General features: G+C 46.2%; 1 protein-coding gene across 1 annotated transcript in view; it reads right to left on the reverse strand.

Moving 5' to 3' along the window:
* VGLL4 (vestigial like family member 4) overlaps window positions 1-14136 on the reverse strand; it is an 80704-nt gene that overhangs the window by 35680 nt on the left and 30888 nt on the right. The window contains exon 2 of the mRNA XM_007453055.1: window positions 3030-3219. Within this exon, the coding sequence (XP_007453117.1) occupies window positions 3030-3219 (190 nt within the window). The remainder of the gene's footprint in view (window positions 1-3029; window positions 3220-14136) is intronic.

Raw genomic sequence — 14136 nt, forward strand, 5'->3', positions numbered from 1 at the left:
GATTCACTTTGTTATAAAGCAGAAACTAACACACCATTGTAAAGCAATTAAAAAAAAAAAAAAAAAAAAAAAAAAAAAAAAAAAAAGGACACATGAGTCAGTTGAAGGGACTCTTATCTGCCACATCAGGGACAGCTCAACTCACCAAATAAAACAGGAATCCCTGAGACCATATGGATGACAGACAGGGGGAAAGGAGAGCTTTTCCTCACCAGATCACACTTGAATACCAAGGTCGTAGAAAAAATTACTTACTGACATTTCCACAAGACGAACCCCACTCTACCCCTTGTCTCATACCTTGATCTACTTTATTTCTATGGCAGATAAGAGTACTTTTCAACTCCCAAATAAGACATTCATGTTCTTAACGCTTAGGGAACAAAACCAAAAAATTTCTCAGGGTCACCCTTTCAATAAGAAAATAAAGAGTTCAAATGACCCAGGAATCCTCAATTTCCAAGTTCTGGAGAAATCACTAGGCAAACCTCTTCTCTCTCCCCCTCCTCCCCGAATCAAATCAAATGAAAGTTAGTCATACTCTGTAGCTTCCTACCCTGGCTCAATCTCTCCATCTCTCTACTGGAAAATTTCTCAATATGATGGTTATAGTGAAATGCAGCCAAAGCATGCATCTCTGAGGCCCTCTTCATGTGAATCTGTAATTTAGTATAGAAAGTTTCTTGGATATCTTAAATAAAAAGGAGGGGACACACTACAGTGCAAATAGGAAACATTTCATCAAATCAGACAATGCACTTAAGTACCCTGACCCATGAAGAAGTAAGAGGTGCAGCATCTTTTAAACGTGCCTGTGAAACTGGTCATTCAGCGCTTAGAAAACACACGTGGGAACATCGGTAACGTTACTGAGATGAGGAATTAACCTGCGGCGAACAAGTGACACTGCCCACCTTTCCTCTCCGAGTCCAGGGAGTTGGCCCAGGGGGTGCTGCCATTTCCGTTTTTCTAAACCTGTGCATGATGACATCCACTGTGAGTTGCAAGTGAACTCTGCGATTCTATTACTTACACTTAAAATTATTTACAGTGTCATCACAGATCTGTGCATCGAGGTCACATTTGTAACCACCCAAGGAGTTACAAAATCATTCTCTAAATGCGTCGACGTTCTAATAATACTAATAATGATGAAAGCTCTGCTTATCATCTGCCAGGCACTGCACTAAGCGCTTACCATCATCCTTTGAGGAAGGACCCACTATGACTCCCACTGAAAGATAAGGAAGCTGGTATGTTAACCCCGATGCTATGACTTTCACACGTTACATTCACTGTAACAGTGCTCTTATTCCCTATCATAACCAGTATCTGAATAATGGACTCATTAATAATAAAAGCAGTAACTGTCATCAACTGAGTATTGTGCTGTGCCCAACTCCTTGCATATTTTCACTCTACTGTTCACAATAGCTCTATACATGAACTGTCAGCATTGCCATTTTACAGAGAAGGATATCGGGCCCAGATAAATTAAGTGATTGTCCAAGGCCACAAAGATGGTGAGTGGCAGAATTGGGATTTAAACTAAGGCAAGCTTGATCACAAAACCTACTATCTCAGAGCCACCTCCCCCTTTCTTCGTTTTCAAAAAAAAAAAAGAGAGAGAGAGAGAGAGAGAGAGAAAAGGAAAAAAAAAAAAAAAAAAAAAAAGGACCAAATGTCTCTTATTTGGGTTTGGAGAGAGGAAGAGATTCCTAGTAACATAAGAATGAACTACAAACAGTTGGACGCCCAGGGTCTAAACTATGAGCCTCTCCCTCTTTGCGAGAGGTCATTGTTTTGCAGAGCCTTGTTGCTGGATTCCTGATGGTAGCAAATTCCAGGGCTCCAGACTGCAGGCTCAGCCTCTGACTAACACTACAGTGATTTACTGAGGATAGAGAAATACCGCTGTCAGTATGTCTTATGACTACACACACAGGCCAGCGCGCTGGAATGCCGGCAATGCCGAGGGCTGCTGGCGCGATCGGCCCCCTCGAACCGTGCTAGGTCCCCGCCTCCAGTGAGGAGCCTGGAATATGAGGTCCACATTCCTGCCAGGAACGCAGCATCCTCAGAAGAACTGGGGATGGCCGAGCATCCTGAGTAATCACTACACGTTAAGTCACGTGTGGGGAGGAGAAAGGAGCAGCGCCTCTTACCCAGACAGACAGCGCGCTCCTTCCAGCCGTCAGGGCGGCCTCCGCCCTCTGCCAAGACCCCAGACTACCCACCGGCCGCCCGACCGCCAGGCCAGCCTCCCCGCGCAGCTGCCTGGGGGTCCCCGAGGCCGCCAGACCTCCGAAGAAGCAGCCGCTCCCTCCGCGAGGCGTGCGTGTGAGAAACACAACGAGGGAGCCCAGATACAGCGCGCCGGCTTCCAAACACAAACGTGGTGATGCCGCACCGGGTCACAGAACTCTCGTCTCAGCAAAGGGGGACACTGAGGCGCAGGGAGTTGAAGCAACGCGCGCGGAGGCCGCAGGCGCGGGTGACGGAGGGGCAGGGCCGCCGCCCGGCGCCGCTCCTCTGCGCACGTGAGGAAGGTCCCTCAGCCGCGCGGGGCAGCCCCGCGTCCTCAGCACGAAAAGCGCCCTCCCCACCGTGGGACACACAGCTGAGGCTGCACACCTACCTCTCGGGGTGCACAACTGGGGCTCCTGAGCCAGCATTTCACAGCGGTGGCCCGCCGCTCGCCCCTTCGGCCCCTGCCCCGGCCCCTAAGGACACTCGGTGGGGACCGGCCCCCCGCACAAGCAGCCGGCAGTGACCAGGCAAGAGAAGCCAAGGCTTCCAGACAACGTCCGCAAGCCGCTCTAGGGAAAGGTAGCTCCTCCGGGGAGCACACTCGAACGGCCGCACACATGCGTCGGAAGGAGACGAGAGGTCACCTCTCCTGGAGCTATTAACACCGGCTTAACGCCCGCTCCTGGCAGGCGAGTAGCGGGCATCTCTCCCCTTCCGAGTCAGCGGCACAGAGTGGCAAGAGAACCGTGGCCCAGGGCCCGCTTCGGGGGGGCACTTACAGGTGGGGGGCGAAGATGCGGCTCATCTTGGAAGCATGGTCACTTTCACAGTCCAGCTCGTCGTCGCCGGGCTCCACGGTGAGCTTCCTCTTGCTGGGACTGATGGGCGGGGGCCCCGTGCGGTGACTAGTGAGGGCCGAGGCCACGGGCAGGGTCTGCAGCCGGGGCTCCCCCCTGAGAGCAGCTTCACCTGAGCAGAGAGAGACAGACACGTGTCACCAAGCAGGAGACACGCCCCCACCCCGGCCCCTCGCAAAACGACTCCCGGGGGAAAGTTTCTGGCAACGGCATGGGCTGCCATTCTCAAAACGCGCCCGGGGCCCCGGGGAGCTGCCAAGCGTGAGCCCTTCTACATAAACATGGTTTCCCAGCACAGTCGCTCTTTTCTGGCCCAGCGTTACTGAGATATCACTGACATATATCACTGTGTCAGTTTAAGGTGAACAACGTGTTGATTTGATACACTTATACACTGTAAAACGTTACCACCAGAGCTAACACATCCATCACGTCACATACCTACCATTTCTTCAATAACTTTTTAGGGGTTTAAAATAAAAAGTTGCAATAAAGTAACTGGGGACAGAGGGAGTATCAACCATAAACCATCTCAAAAGTTAATTGAAGACAACAGAGGTCTTTTGATTTGTGGGTATTCAACTACATACCTGTAAGAGTATGAAGACCTAACCATGGGTTCATTAAACCGCTAAACTCACTTTTCTTGCGTGTTACACTTTTATTATGTCTTTGGTATGTTATTTTTTTTAAGAATGAGGAAAATTTATGGGTTAATAGTTCACATGTTTGCCCCCCAACGTTAAAACAAAGAAAAATACACTGTTTAATGGGAAATACATATTTTTTTTTCTTACGGTACACTAAAAATGGCATGTTACAAATATGATTATCATCGGCACTAAGTTTCTGTGGATAATCTGTCACCAGCTTAATGCACATGTGCTGTTCTCAAAGTATTTTCAAAGTCAGACACTCACGATCAGAGTTCACATTTTGATCTGATTCGACATCTTGCTGTTTTTCATTCCCGTTTTAGAAAGGCTTTGGGCGAAGAGATAACTTTCTGCCTTGTTATGAATTAAAATAAGCATAACCTTTCATTACAAGAATGGTTATATACTTTCTAAAATTTATGAGCAAGAGTAATAGTTACTTTAAGAGAAAACATCAAGCTTTCTAAGTCATGGGGGGGCTGAGTACCTAAAATTTTCACAAATAATAACCTGTTCGTTGTGCTTTTCATATTGGCCTCTAAGGCCTGACCAATTTTGTCTCCACTTGGTCACAATTTGAGAGTCACATTAGGATAAAGTCGACTTCGTCTGAGGCCTGTGGTACCTAAGAAAGGAAATCTTTGTTTGCCACCACTAATTTTCGTATCATCACAGAATGCGTGGACAGTTTTAACAGCCGTTTGCTTCACACACATATGACAAATGCGATTTTGTTAGGGAAAGGAGGGGAAAATGCCTTCTCAGTGTTTACCAGGAAAAATAAAAATTTTGCCAATTTAGTCAGCAAGATATAAACTAGCAAATATACAGTCACCCATAATACACCTCCAGTCAGGATTTCTTTTAAGGATTCTGGCTCCAAAGCAAACTGGAACTTTCCACTTTGAATGAAATACCTAAAACACAAGCCCTATGCTGGCCTGCTACACTCAGAAACTCAGTAGGATTTTGGTTGACCTCTACTACGTATTAAGTCATTTTTGGTTTAAACAAACAAACAAACAAACAGCAGTGCTAATATCTGTACCTTAATACATTAGAAAATATCCTTTCGAAAGCTGCCCCTCCTTCTCATTCTCTCCTCCGCAGAGCATCAGTAACCCAGTTAACTTCTGGAGGAGCCTGGGGATACGCTGAGAAACCCAACCACTGCAAATCAAGCCTCATCCGCAAGGCACAGCGCCAGTGCACCCTCCACCCAGCGTCTCTCCACGTCCCTGGCAGCGTAAGTGGGATGAGGAGTACTCTGTGAGGACCCCCGGGCTTTGGGAGCCATTTCATCAGATGCCAGATGTGTGGCAATGCCAGTTGCCATGGAAAATCGCCACCACATCAACGAAGTCGAATCACCCCAAAAAAGGAAGAGTCACTCATTACACAAGCAATCACTGTTAGGTGAAAGCAAAGCTCTTGGGGTAAGGATAACATTCCTGCTTCACTCCCCAGTTTCCATCCTCGTACAAGTTCTTGGGCTTGTTTGCATTTAAGTTCATCAAATGGAGGCACTGCTTATCTTAAGACTGGTGTCTGGCAGAGAAAGTCCACAGGAATCCTTTGAAAACACTGGAGATTGGTAACCTGGCGGGTGAAGGACCCACGAAGGAACCACAGGCGGTCCTGGGGGGAGGGGGGGCTCCTCTAGAGATGACGGGGACATGCATGCCGTTAGTGCTGGGTTCCCTCGTGTGACAGATGGAGTCACCTACTCAGTGAACAGGTTAACTGTAGCAAGAACCATGCGCTCTGCCTACCAGGCTAACACCTCCTCCTAAACACCGGGCAAGCCCCACACACGGCTCAGCACAAAGGAACGAGGGGCAGGAGGAAAAGAGCCACAGTTAGAAGGGCAGGCAGGTCTGCTCAGTTACAGGCCTTCATTCATCTCTGGGCCCCCCTGGAGAGGGCCCTGGCCGAACGCCGGGTATCGTAGAGCAGGATTTGCTGTTGTCAGTGTGTACATAGCAAAACAAGGTTAAAATTATTTTAGTAAAACTGAGAAGTACATTTTTTTAAATTATTTATTTTAATTTATTTTTGGCCGCATTGAGTCTTTGTTGCTGCGCTCGGGCTTTCTCTAGCTGCGGCGAGCGGGGGCTACTCTTTGTTGCGGTGCGCGGGCTTCTCACTGCGGCGGTTTCTCCTGTCACGGAGCACGGGCTCTAGGCACGCGGGCTTCAGCAGATGTGGCTCGCGGGCTCTAGAGCGCAGGCTCAGTAGTTGTGGCGCACAGGCTTAGTTGCTCTGCGGCATGTGGGATCTTCCCGGACGAGGGATCGAACCTGTGTCCCCTGCACTGGCGGGCAGATTCTTATCCACTGTGCCAACATGGAAGCCCGAGGAGTACATTTGATCTGGGAGTCAAGGCACCTGTGGGATACTCTCCCTTTATTTAGAAACAGGCAAATATGGGCACGTACATCCCCCCTCTGGGCCTCCATCCAACCAGGGGACGGACTAGCTAATATCTCATATTCCTTCATACCCAATTCTATGGTCCACAATCCTGTAATCAATTAAGTAACCAACCAACCAACCAACATTTACTATGAAATTATTACTTGTGAAATACTGAACTAAGACATCAAAACCCAAAGTACGTACCTCAGATCTTACATGTAAAACAGAAAAAGTGAATCCATGGTCAAATAAATTTGGAAACCACAAGATTAAATAATTTTCCCAGGAGTTCCTTCTTGTCCTCTAATGCATGTGCCAGTTTCCAAGAGAGAAACACAGCAGCGCTGCCTTCCATCACGCCACCCCCAATTCATCCTACACCTTCTGTAGACACAGCCTTCCAAGGCTCCGTTGTGAGAACATCACCCATTCCTTACCCAAACAGCCAGGAGCTGGCCAGTCACTGATAAAACACTATCCAGACTCTGCTTCAGCACTCAAAGTCAACATCTGGTCCCAGCTATGTTTCTGATCTGTGTTCCTAGTATTCCTCTTACTAAGCTCTGAAAATTTCAGCCCTAAAAGTGAAACTAGACTAGTCACCACTCCACAGAGAACCAAAGATCTTTACTCAGGTTCTTCCCCTAATCTTCTTGTGTTGAATCCTACACATCCTGCAAAGAGGCCACTTAAAATGCTACCTCCGTCAGGTTGCCTTCCATGATTCCTCAATCTGAAAGTCATCTCTTTTTCTGAATACCCACAGAAATTTATCACTATGGCCCTTCCCTTCCCACTCTGTTCTGTGCCCCTTGAAGCAAGGGACGTTTTATTAATTTTCTATCCTTAGAACACAGAGCACAATACATTCCACGCAGCAGATGGTTAGTATACACTGACAATGAGTAAATGAGGCAAGGGGTGCCCAGGTTATAGAGTTTTGAGGTTATGTTAAAGATCAAAGATAACGTAGAATAAGGAATTTTTAAAGATCTATTTAAGGATATATTTATATAAAGAACTCTCACAACTCAACAACAGAAAGATAACCCGATTTAAAAATAGGAAAGTATCTGACAAGAACTTTCTCCAAAGAAGAGAATGGCCAAAAAGCACAAGGGAAGATCTTCAACATCGCTAGACGTCAGGGAAACACAAAACAGAACCACAACGAGACACCACCTCGCAGCCACCAGGAGGGTTAGGATGAAAAGACAGAGGACAAGTGTTGAGGAGGATGTGAAGAGATGAGAACACCCTCGTGTCTTCCTGCAGCAAACGTGAAATGTGCAGGTGCTGGGGAAAACCACTTGGGGCAGTTCCTCAAATGCTTAAATACAGACCCAGCAACTACTCTCCCAGGTATATATCCAAGAGAAATGAAAACATATACTCACACAAAACTTATACGTGAAGGTTCACAGCAGCATTATTCATTATAGCCCCAAACCCAAATATCCATCAACAATGAACAGATATAAAAAATGTGGTATATCCACACGATGGAATGTTATTCAGCTACAAGGAGGAATGAAGTGGTTCGTGCTACGACATGGATGAACCTAGAAGGCAGTATATGCTGAGTGAAAGGAGCCAGCACAAAAGCCCACATACCATCGCGTTCCATCTTATGGAACGTCCAGGAAAGGCAAATGCATAGAGACAGAAAGTAGATTAGCGGTTGCCGGGGGCTGGGAGAAGTGAGGGGTGGGACTTGGCTGCTACTGAGCGCAGGGTTTCTCTTGCGGGTGATAAGAAAATGTTCTAAAATTTATTGTGGTGAAGGTTGCATAGCTCTGTGAATACACTAAAATCCACTGAACTGTATACTTTAAATGGGTGAATTGTACGGTAATGTGAATTATATTTCAATAAAGCTGTATTTATAAGTAGATGAAAGAAGATCCCAGTATTACGAGATCCTTTTCTCTCTCAGGTTTTTCCACAATTAACTGTTAAATAAGAACAAGCATCCATTAATTTTCCCTGAAATAAAAATAAACCTTTTGTTATTATAGCTATATCTCTCTGTCAGTCAGATAATTTTCTAAATATTTATCAAGTTAAAACAAATCAAAGCAGAAGTGCTTGAGGTTATGTAGACACTTGGATTCATCAGAGTCCTATTAAGCTCCAGCTCAGCTTTTAATCAGATTGTGTTTGAGTGTCTATTACATGCCGAAGGCTGTGCAAAGCGCTGTCAGAAAAACAAATGATGAAACTTATACAGACCCTGACCACAAGCAGGGAAGGAAAAAAAATACACACCAAAAGGAACTTATCTTGGTGTATAAAAGACTTCTTTCTTTTGTGCTCATGTGTATTCTAAATCTCACAATGGTTTGGTAATTGAAAAAGGAGAAATGATCTTTCTTTGTCAAGAACAAACAAGAGGAGGGAGTTTGAGCTGCGGAACCCAGTATTTTAAGTTTCTCGAGTTGGCTTAGCTACAATTGTCAATATAACTTTTTTTTTTTAAGTTACAATTATAACTAAAGAAGCTCAACTTTTAAAATCTATCTGGCCTTTTTAACAGAAGATAATCTTATCCAGGTATGTGATGCTGAAGAACAATGCCTCATGGATACAAAAAATTTACTTAATTGCCGTTTTTAGTCATGGTAGCAGTTCTAGTATATGGATCGAAAATATTCCTTAAATGTTTCTCCCAATTTTGTCTTTTTTATTTTTTTATTTTTTTGCGGTACGCGGGCCTCTCATGTTGTGGCCTCTCCCGTTGCGGAGCACAGGCTCCGGACGCGCAGGCTCAGCGGCCATGGCTCACGGGCCCAGCCGCTCCGCGGCATGTGGGATCTTCCCGGACCGGGGCACGAACCCGTGTCCCCTGCATCGGCAGGCGGACTCTCAACCACTGCGCCACCAGGGAAGCCCTGTTTCTCCCAATTTTGAAGACGAGCAAGGATTTGGGCCCAAGATTTCACAAGAATCAGCATATATTAATTTCAATTAAAAAAAAAGTTTAGCAGAGAGAAAGAAAACCACTTAGCTTTATGATGTGCTATAGAATGATTCTGCTGAAATATTAGAAGGAAAATCCTGCTTTCAAAGTCAGAAATGGAGTGGGAGAAGAGAGACCAAGGCAGAGGGATGAGACCCACAGGAATCTGCAGCCTCGTTTCAGAATCCCATTCTTGCCATATTTAAAAGCTTCTAAACCTCCTTATTTCCGACATTATAATATAGCTAAAACTGAAGTCTGTCTATCATCAAGTGGCCTATTTTGATAGGACTGTTTTTCTTTGGCGGACATGACACAGTGGTTCATCTTAGACTGGACCCAATACAGAACCTGACTGGAGGGCCTTCAAAACGGCACCTGTCTCTTCAGCCCTGATTTCTTCACTTGTAAAGTTCAGTGGTTCCATTAGCTCATCTTGAAGGCCTACCTTTGGCTCTCAAATCTACATTGTCCATAAGGTACATCTTCCAAAGGTGGTTGATAGAGAAACAGTCAACTTTTTTACAGGACACCCTTGACATGGTGGGAGCAAAAGCTGGTTCAACTAAGAACTCCTGACTCACAGCTCACCTCATAATTGAAGGAGATTTAGTTAAAAACAAAGCACCCTTCTCAGTCCCAGTGTCCCGCCTTCATTTACTTATTCCAATGCTACGAGAAAGCTGTCCTTAGTCAACTGAAGCCTGAGATAAATGCAATGTGGTCCACAAAGCGCAGACTTGACTTTTACTAAGCTGAATGGCGGAGACGAAGGCCTTCACCACGGAGCGGAGACAACTGATCTGGTTTCAGAGGGACGGACGGGTCCCGGGACAGAGCAGGGGCGGTGTCAGAACCGGGCTCAACCCCCGTCCCAACACCTCCATCAGCTCTGTGGGCCAAAGGCCAGATGGGGATTTGTGGCTGCACTTAAGGCGGGCATGACTCGGGGGAAATGAATCAAAATAAGGGCATTTATTGTTGTTTTATGGAGGTTAGACAGCACAAGGCTGAAATGACAATGTCTGTGTTTATGGGAAAGGGGAAGGGACAGCTATACTAAGGGGTCTCTTGCTATAACGTCTAAGGACTTTTCACAAAAATCTCCATGCCTTGCCCAACGGAGAGCTTTCTGCCACAATTTAAATCTCTGCTGTGTCCAAGATTTTATGTTCTACTTTCCTCCTCACCCCTTTTATTGTTTCTAAACCTAAACCAAATAAGTAAAACCACGGCTCAGTCCCCCAAGCCAGCTGCCCGGCAACGGGATCCGTCTCCTGTCTGACCACAGCCCACGGCGACAGACTGACATCACCCTGCTGGCAGGGGAGCACCTGAGAAAACAAACGCACTCTACATTTCACAACCCATCTCCCATCTCACAAGCCCCGGCAGCCGGGGCCTATTCATTTTCTTTCAAAGAAGACTGCTTTGTCTCGCGGACCAGCAGCCGGGGAGAAGACAGAGAAGTCGACCTCTTTCAAACAGTCCAACTTGTGGCTATTCTTGACTTTTCTCTTTTTTCTAAGAAGGAAGGCTGTTAGGCAATACGATGAAACCCAGGAGAGCCAGCAGAGATAAAAGATGTGACGTAGCGTCTGCCAGCGGCACAAGGATTTCATGGCTCAGTGACGGAGCCCCCTCCCACCTCCGCTTGGGGTGCCCCACCAAGTGCCCTCCCCACTGTCACCCTAGACCCACGGCTCTAAACCCGCAGCCCGATCGTACATCGGGAGGCCAAACCTCAGCTAAAGGTCACCCTTGTCCAGTCAGCCAGGGTCAGGGGGCTCAGGGGAGGCTAGGCCAGACCCCCAAACTGAGCTTGGTTTCAGCAGCTCTCACCTTTTCTTTAGACCAACAGTGAGATTGTTAAGAGAGAAAACAACAACAACAACAACAAAAACAACCACAACCTGTATGACTGACTGCTGGTAATATAATTAAGGATAACACCACCACAGTAAAACTTGTGGAGTTAAAACACACACTGTTTTAATTAGAATTTCAAGTACTCCAGATAATCTTGTAGACATTACACTTTGTCAGAGCTTTCTTCTATCTTATATCAGCATATTTTATTTTAAAAGCATTTAAAAATCTGAGCTGGTATTCTGGGTTTTCCTGACTATAGTCCTATAAGGAAAGAGAGGAAGAATAACTCCCATCCTGCAGCCAAGGAAATTAGTGTTTCAAGAATGCGTGAAGGGACTTCCCTGGGGGTCCAGTGGGTAAGAATCCATCTTGCAATGCAGAGGATGCCAATTTGACCCCTGGTTGGGGAACTAAGATCCCCCGTGCCGTGGGGCAACTAAGACCCGATGCAGCAAAATAAATAAATATTAAAAAAAAAAATAATAATGGGTGAATAGCTCAAGTCACAGAACTGATGAATAGAAGGGCTGGAAGGAGAAACCTGGCATTTCGATTCCCCAGCTTTCATATCTTTCCAGCTGTGCAGGATGCTTTACAGGTTAAGGGAAAGTAGTGGGAAGAAGACAGTTGAAGGGAGGAAGGAGGAAAGAGAGCGGAAGGGAAGGGAGAGGAGGCACGCAGGGCGAGGGCGGGCAGGGGGACTCATGCGCCGAACTGTGCCCCCCAAATTCATATGTTGCAATCCTAACCCCAGTACTCAGAGTGTGACGGTATGTAGAGATAGGGTCCTACGGGTGGGCCCCAATCCAAGAGGACCAGTGTCCTTATAAGAGGAGATTAGGACACAGACAAGTACACACACAGAGGAAAGACCACAGAGACATGAAGATGGACATCTACGAGCCAAGAGGAGGGGCCTCAGGAGAAACCAACCCTGCCGACACCTTGATCTCTCGAAGTCCAGCCTCCAAAGCTGTGAGAATAGATGCCTGCTGTGTAAGCCCCAGTCTGGGGTACTATGATCCCACAGCCGCAGCGAACTAACATAGGAGGGAAGGAGGAGGGAAGAAAGGGAGGAAGCAGGGAAGGCAGGGACAGGGCTGAAACCTGGGTCTGACACAAAGGATAAAGCTCTTCACTTTGGGACCTAACAGCTTCCACCGCTTGGTCTATCCTGACTGATCTAATCTAGTGGGACTGGTTGAGATGGAAGCAATTTTTCTTTTTAAGTTTTTTTATTGTGGTAAAAGTCACATAATATAAAACATACTATTTTAACCTTATTTAACTGTAGAGTTCAGTGGCACTAAGTGCATTCACATTGTTGTACAGCGCTCACCATCATCCATCTCCTGAATTTTTCACCTTCCTAAACTGAAACTCTGTCCCCACTAAACACTAACTCCCAATTCCCCTGCCCCCAACCCCCGGCCCCAGGCATCTACCAATGTACTTTCTGACTCTATGAATTTGACTATTCTAGGTACCTCATACAAGTGGAGAAATGGAAGCAACTTAACGCCTGGAGGCCACTTCCCGATTAGAACCTGCCCAGGAGGGGACGAGACCCGTGGGCTGGCACAGAGAGCAAGGGGGAGCCCTGGCTCCGTACCAGGAGAAGTGCAGAGAGACTCAGGCTGTGTCTCGGCGAGAACAAATGCACAGGAGAGACCAGGGCTCCCTCTGGAAAGCACAGGTGAAGGGGAGGGTCGAGGAGACCAGGCGGGGGTCTCACCCAGGCTGCTCCCAGATAGTGCCAAAGCTGCCGGTGCGCCAGGGGTGGACAGTGTGGACAGTTCCTCATGGTTTTAAACACCTGTAATTCTCCAGGGGCAAGAGGAGAAAAGGTAAAAAGACAATCCCAAAGAAATGGTAAGATGTCTATAATTCCCAGTATACATTCTAAATACACATTAAGATGTTTTAATAAGGTGAAGAGAAAGGTTAATCTGATATCAAAAAGCACTAACTGAAAATACTTTGAAGTAAATTAAAAATTGCTATATTCGCATCCATATCTTGCTATTCATTGAATTAGCAAGTTCCACATCATTTAAAATAACTGTGTTGTGCTCAGGGTTTAAAAAAACAATCCGTGCAATCTCATTTACCCTACTGAGTTCACTTTATACCTGAACTGTATCTTCATAGATTACGTAATACTAACCTGGGTGAAATTATCACAAAGTAAGAGAACTCAAATTAGTCTTACTGTCTATATCATCTATACATATATACCACATATATATCATCTCGGCCTAAAGAAAATTTCAGGTACCAAACAGTGAGAAAATCAGGCTGAAGAGCCACAGATCTCAGTGTTAGGCTGGGTTTTGGCTTCATAAATCATAATTGGGATTTAATAGGATTGAACACCCGTTCGCATCCTTGGTTTCCTGAGCCAGACCTACTAACCACACCGGCATCTGTTCTTGGTCCTCGAACCCCAGACTGTGGCTCTGACGGGAGCTGCAGAGGGTTCAGAGTAAATCAGAGAAGCTGAGTCTCAAAGTACAAGCCCTGCTTGTATCTGCCTGGATATTAGAACATCAGTACAGTGAGTCACACGCCCTCACATGTCCCTGTCTGAGGCCCCAGCACTGACACATGACCCGTGAACCCCAAGGAGATAAGAGCAGTTCAAGTACCTTGGATGCCAAGTGCACAGAACCCTCCTTAATGGAAAAGACTCTCTAAGCCCGCCAGAAATTCTTCACTATGTTTACTAGCAAATCTACTTTTATAACATGTTTCTGTTAATAAAAAAGAGGAGAATTATGAAAGCAAAGTGTCTGCAGGTGGTACTGGAATCAGGCACTCTGCTGGGGACTCGACTTTCTTTCGAGTAGAGCTTACAGAAGGAATCGCTGAATGACGTGAAGCAAGCAAGAGGCTGTCCTGACCTCTTCAACGGGAGAGCCACCTGGGGAAGGTACCACCTCTTCAATGTATTGTATAAGTGGATAAAAATGCCCTAAGCAACTCCCTCTTCCAGCCCTTTGGCATGCAACAGGTTAAACATCTAAGGTACCAGGCTAGTATCGGCACTGTCAAAACATTCTTAAATTTAAGGGAATTCTAGAGGCTATGACCAGGGCCAGAGGCCCTGAGAGTGTTGAACCTA

Source organism: Lipotes vexillifer, unplaced genomic scaffold, assembly GCF_000442215.2.
Source record: "Lipotes vexillifer unplaced genomic scaffold, Lipotes_vexillifer_v1.1 scaffold1272, whole genome shotgun sequence".
Lineage (NCBI taxonomy): Eukaryota > Metazoa > Chordata > Mammalia > Artiodactyla > Lipotidae > Lipotes > Lipotes vexillifer.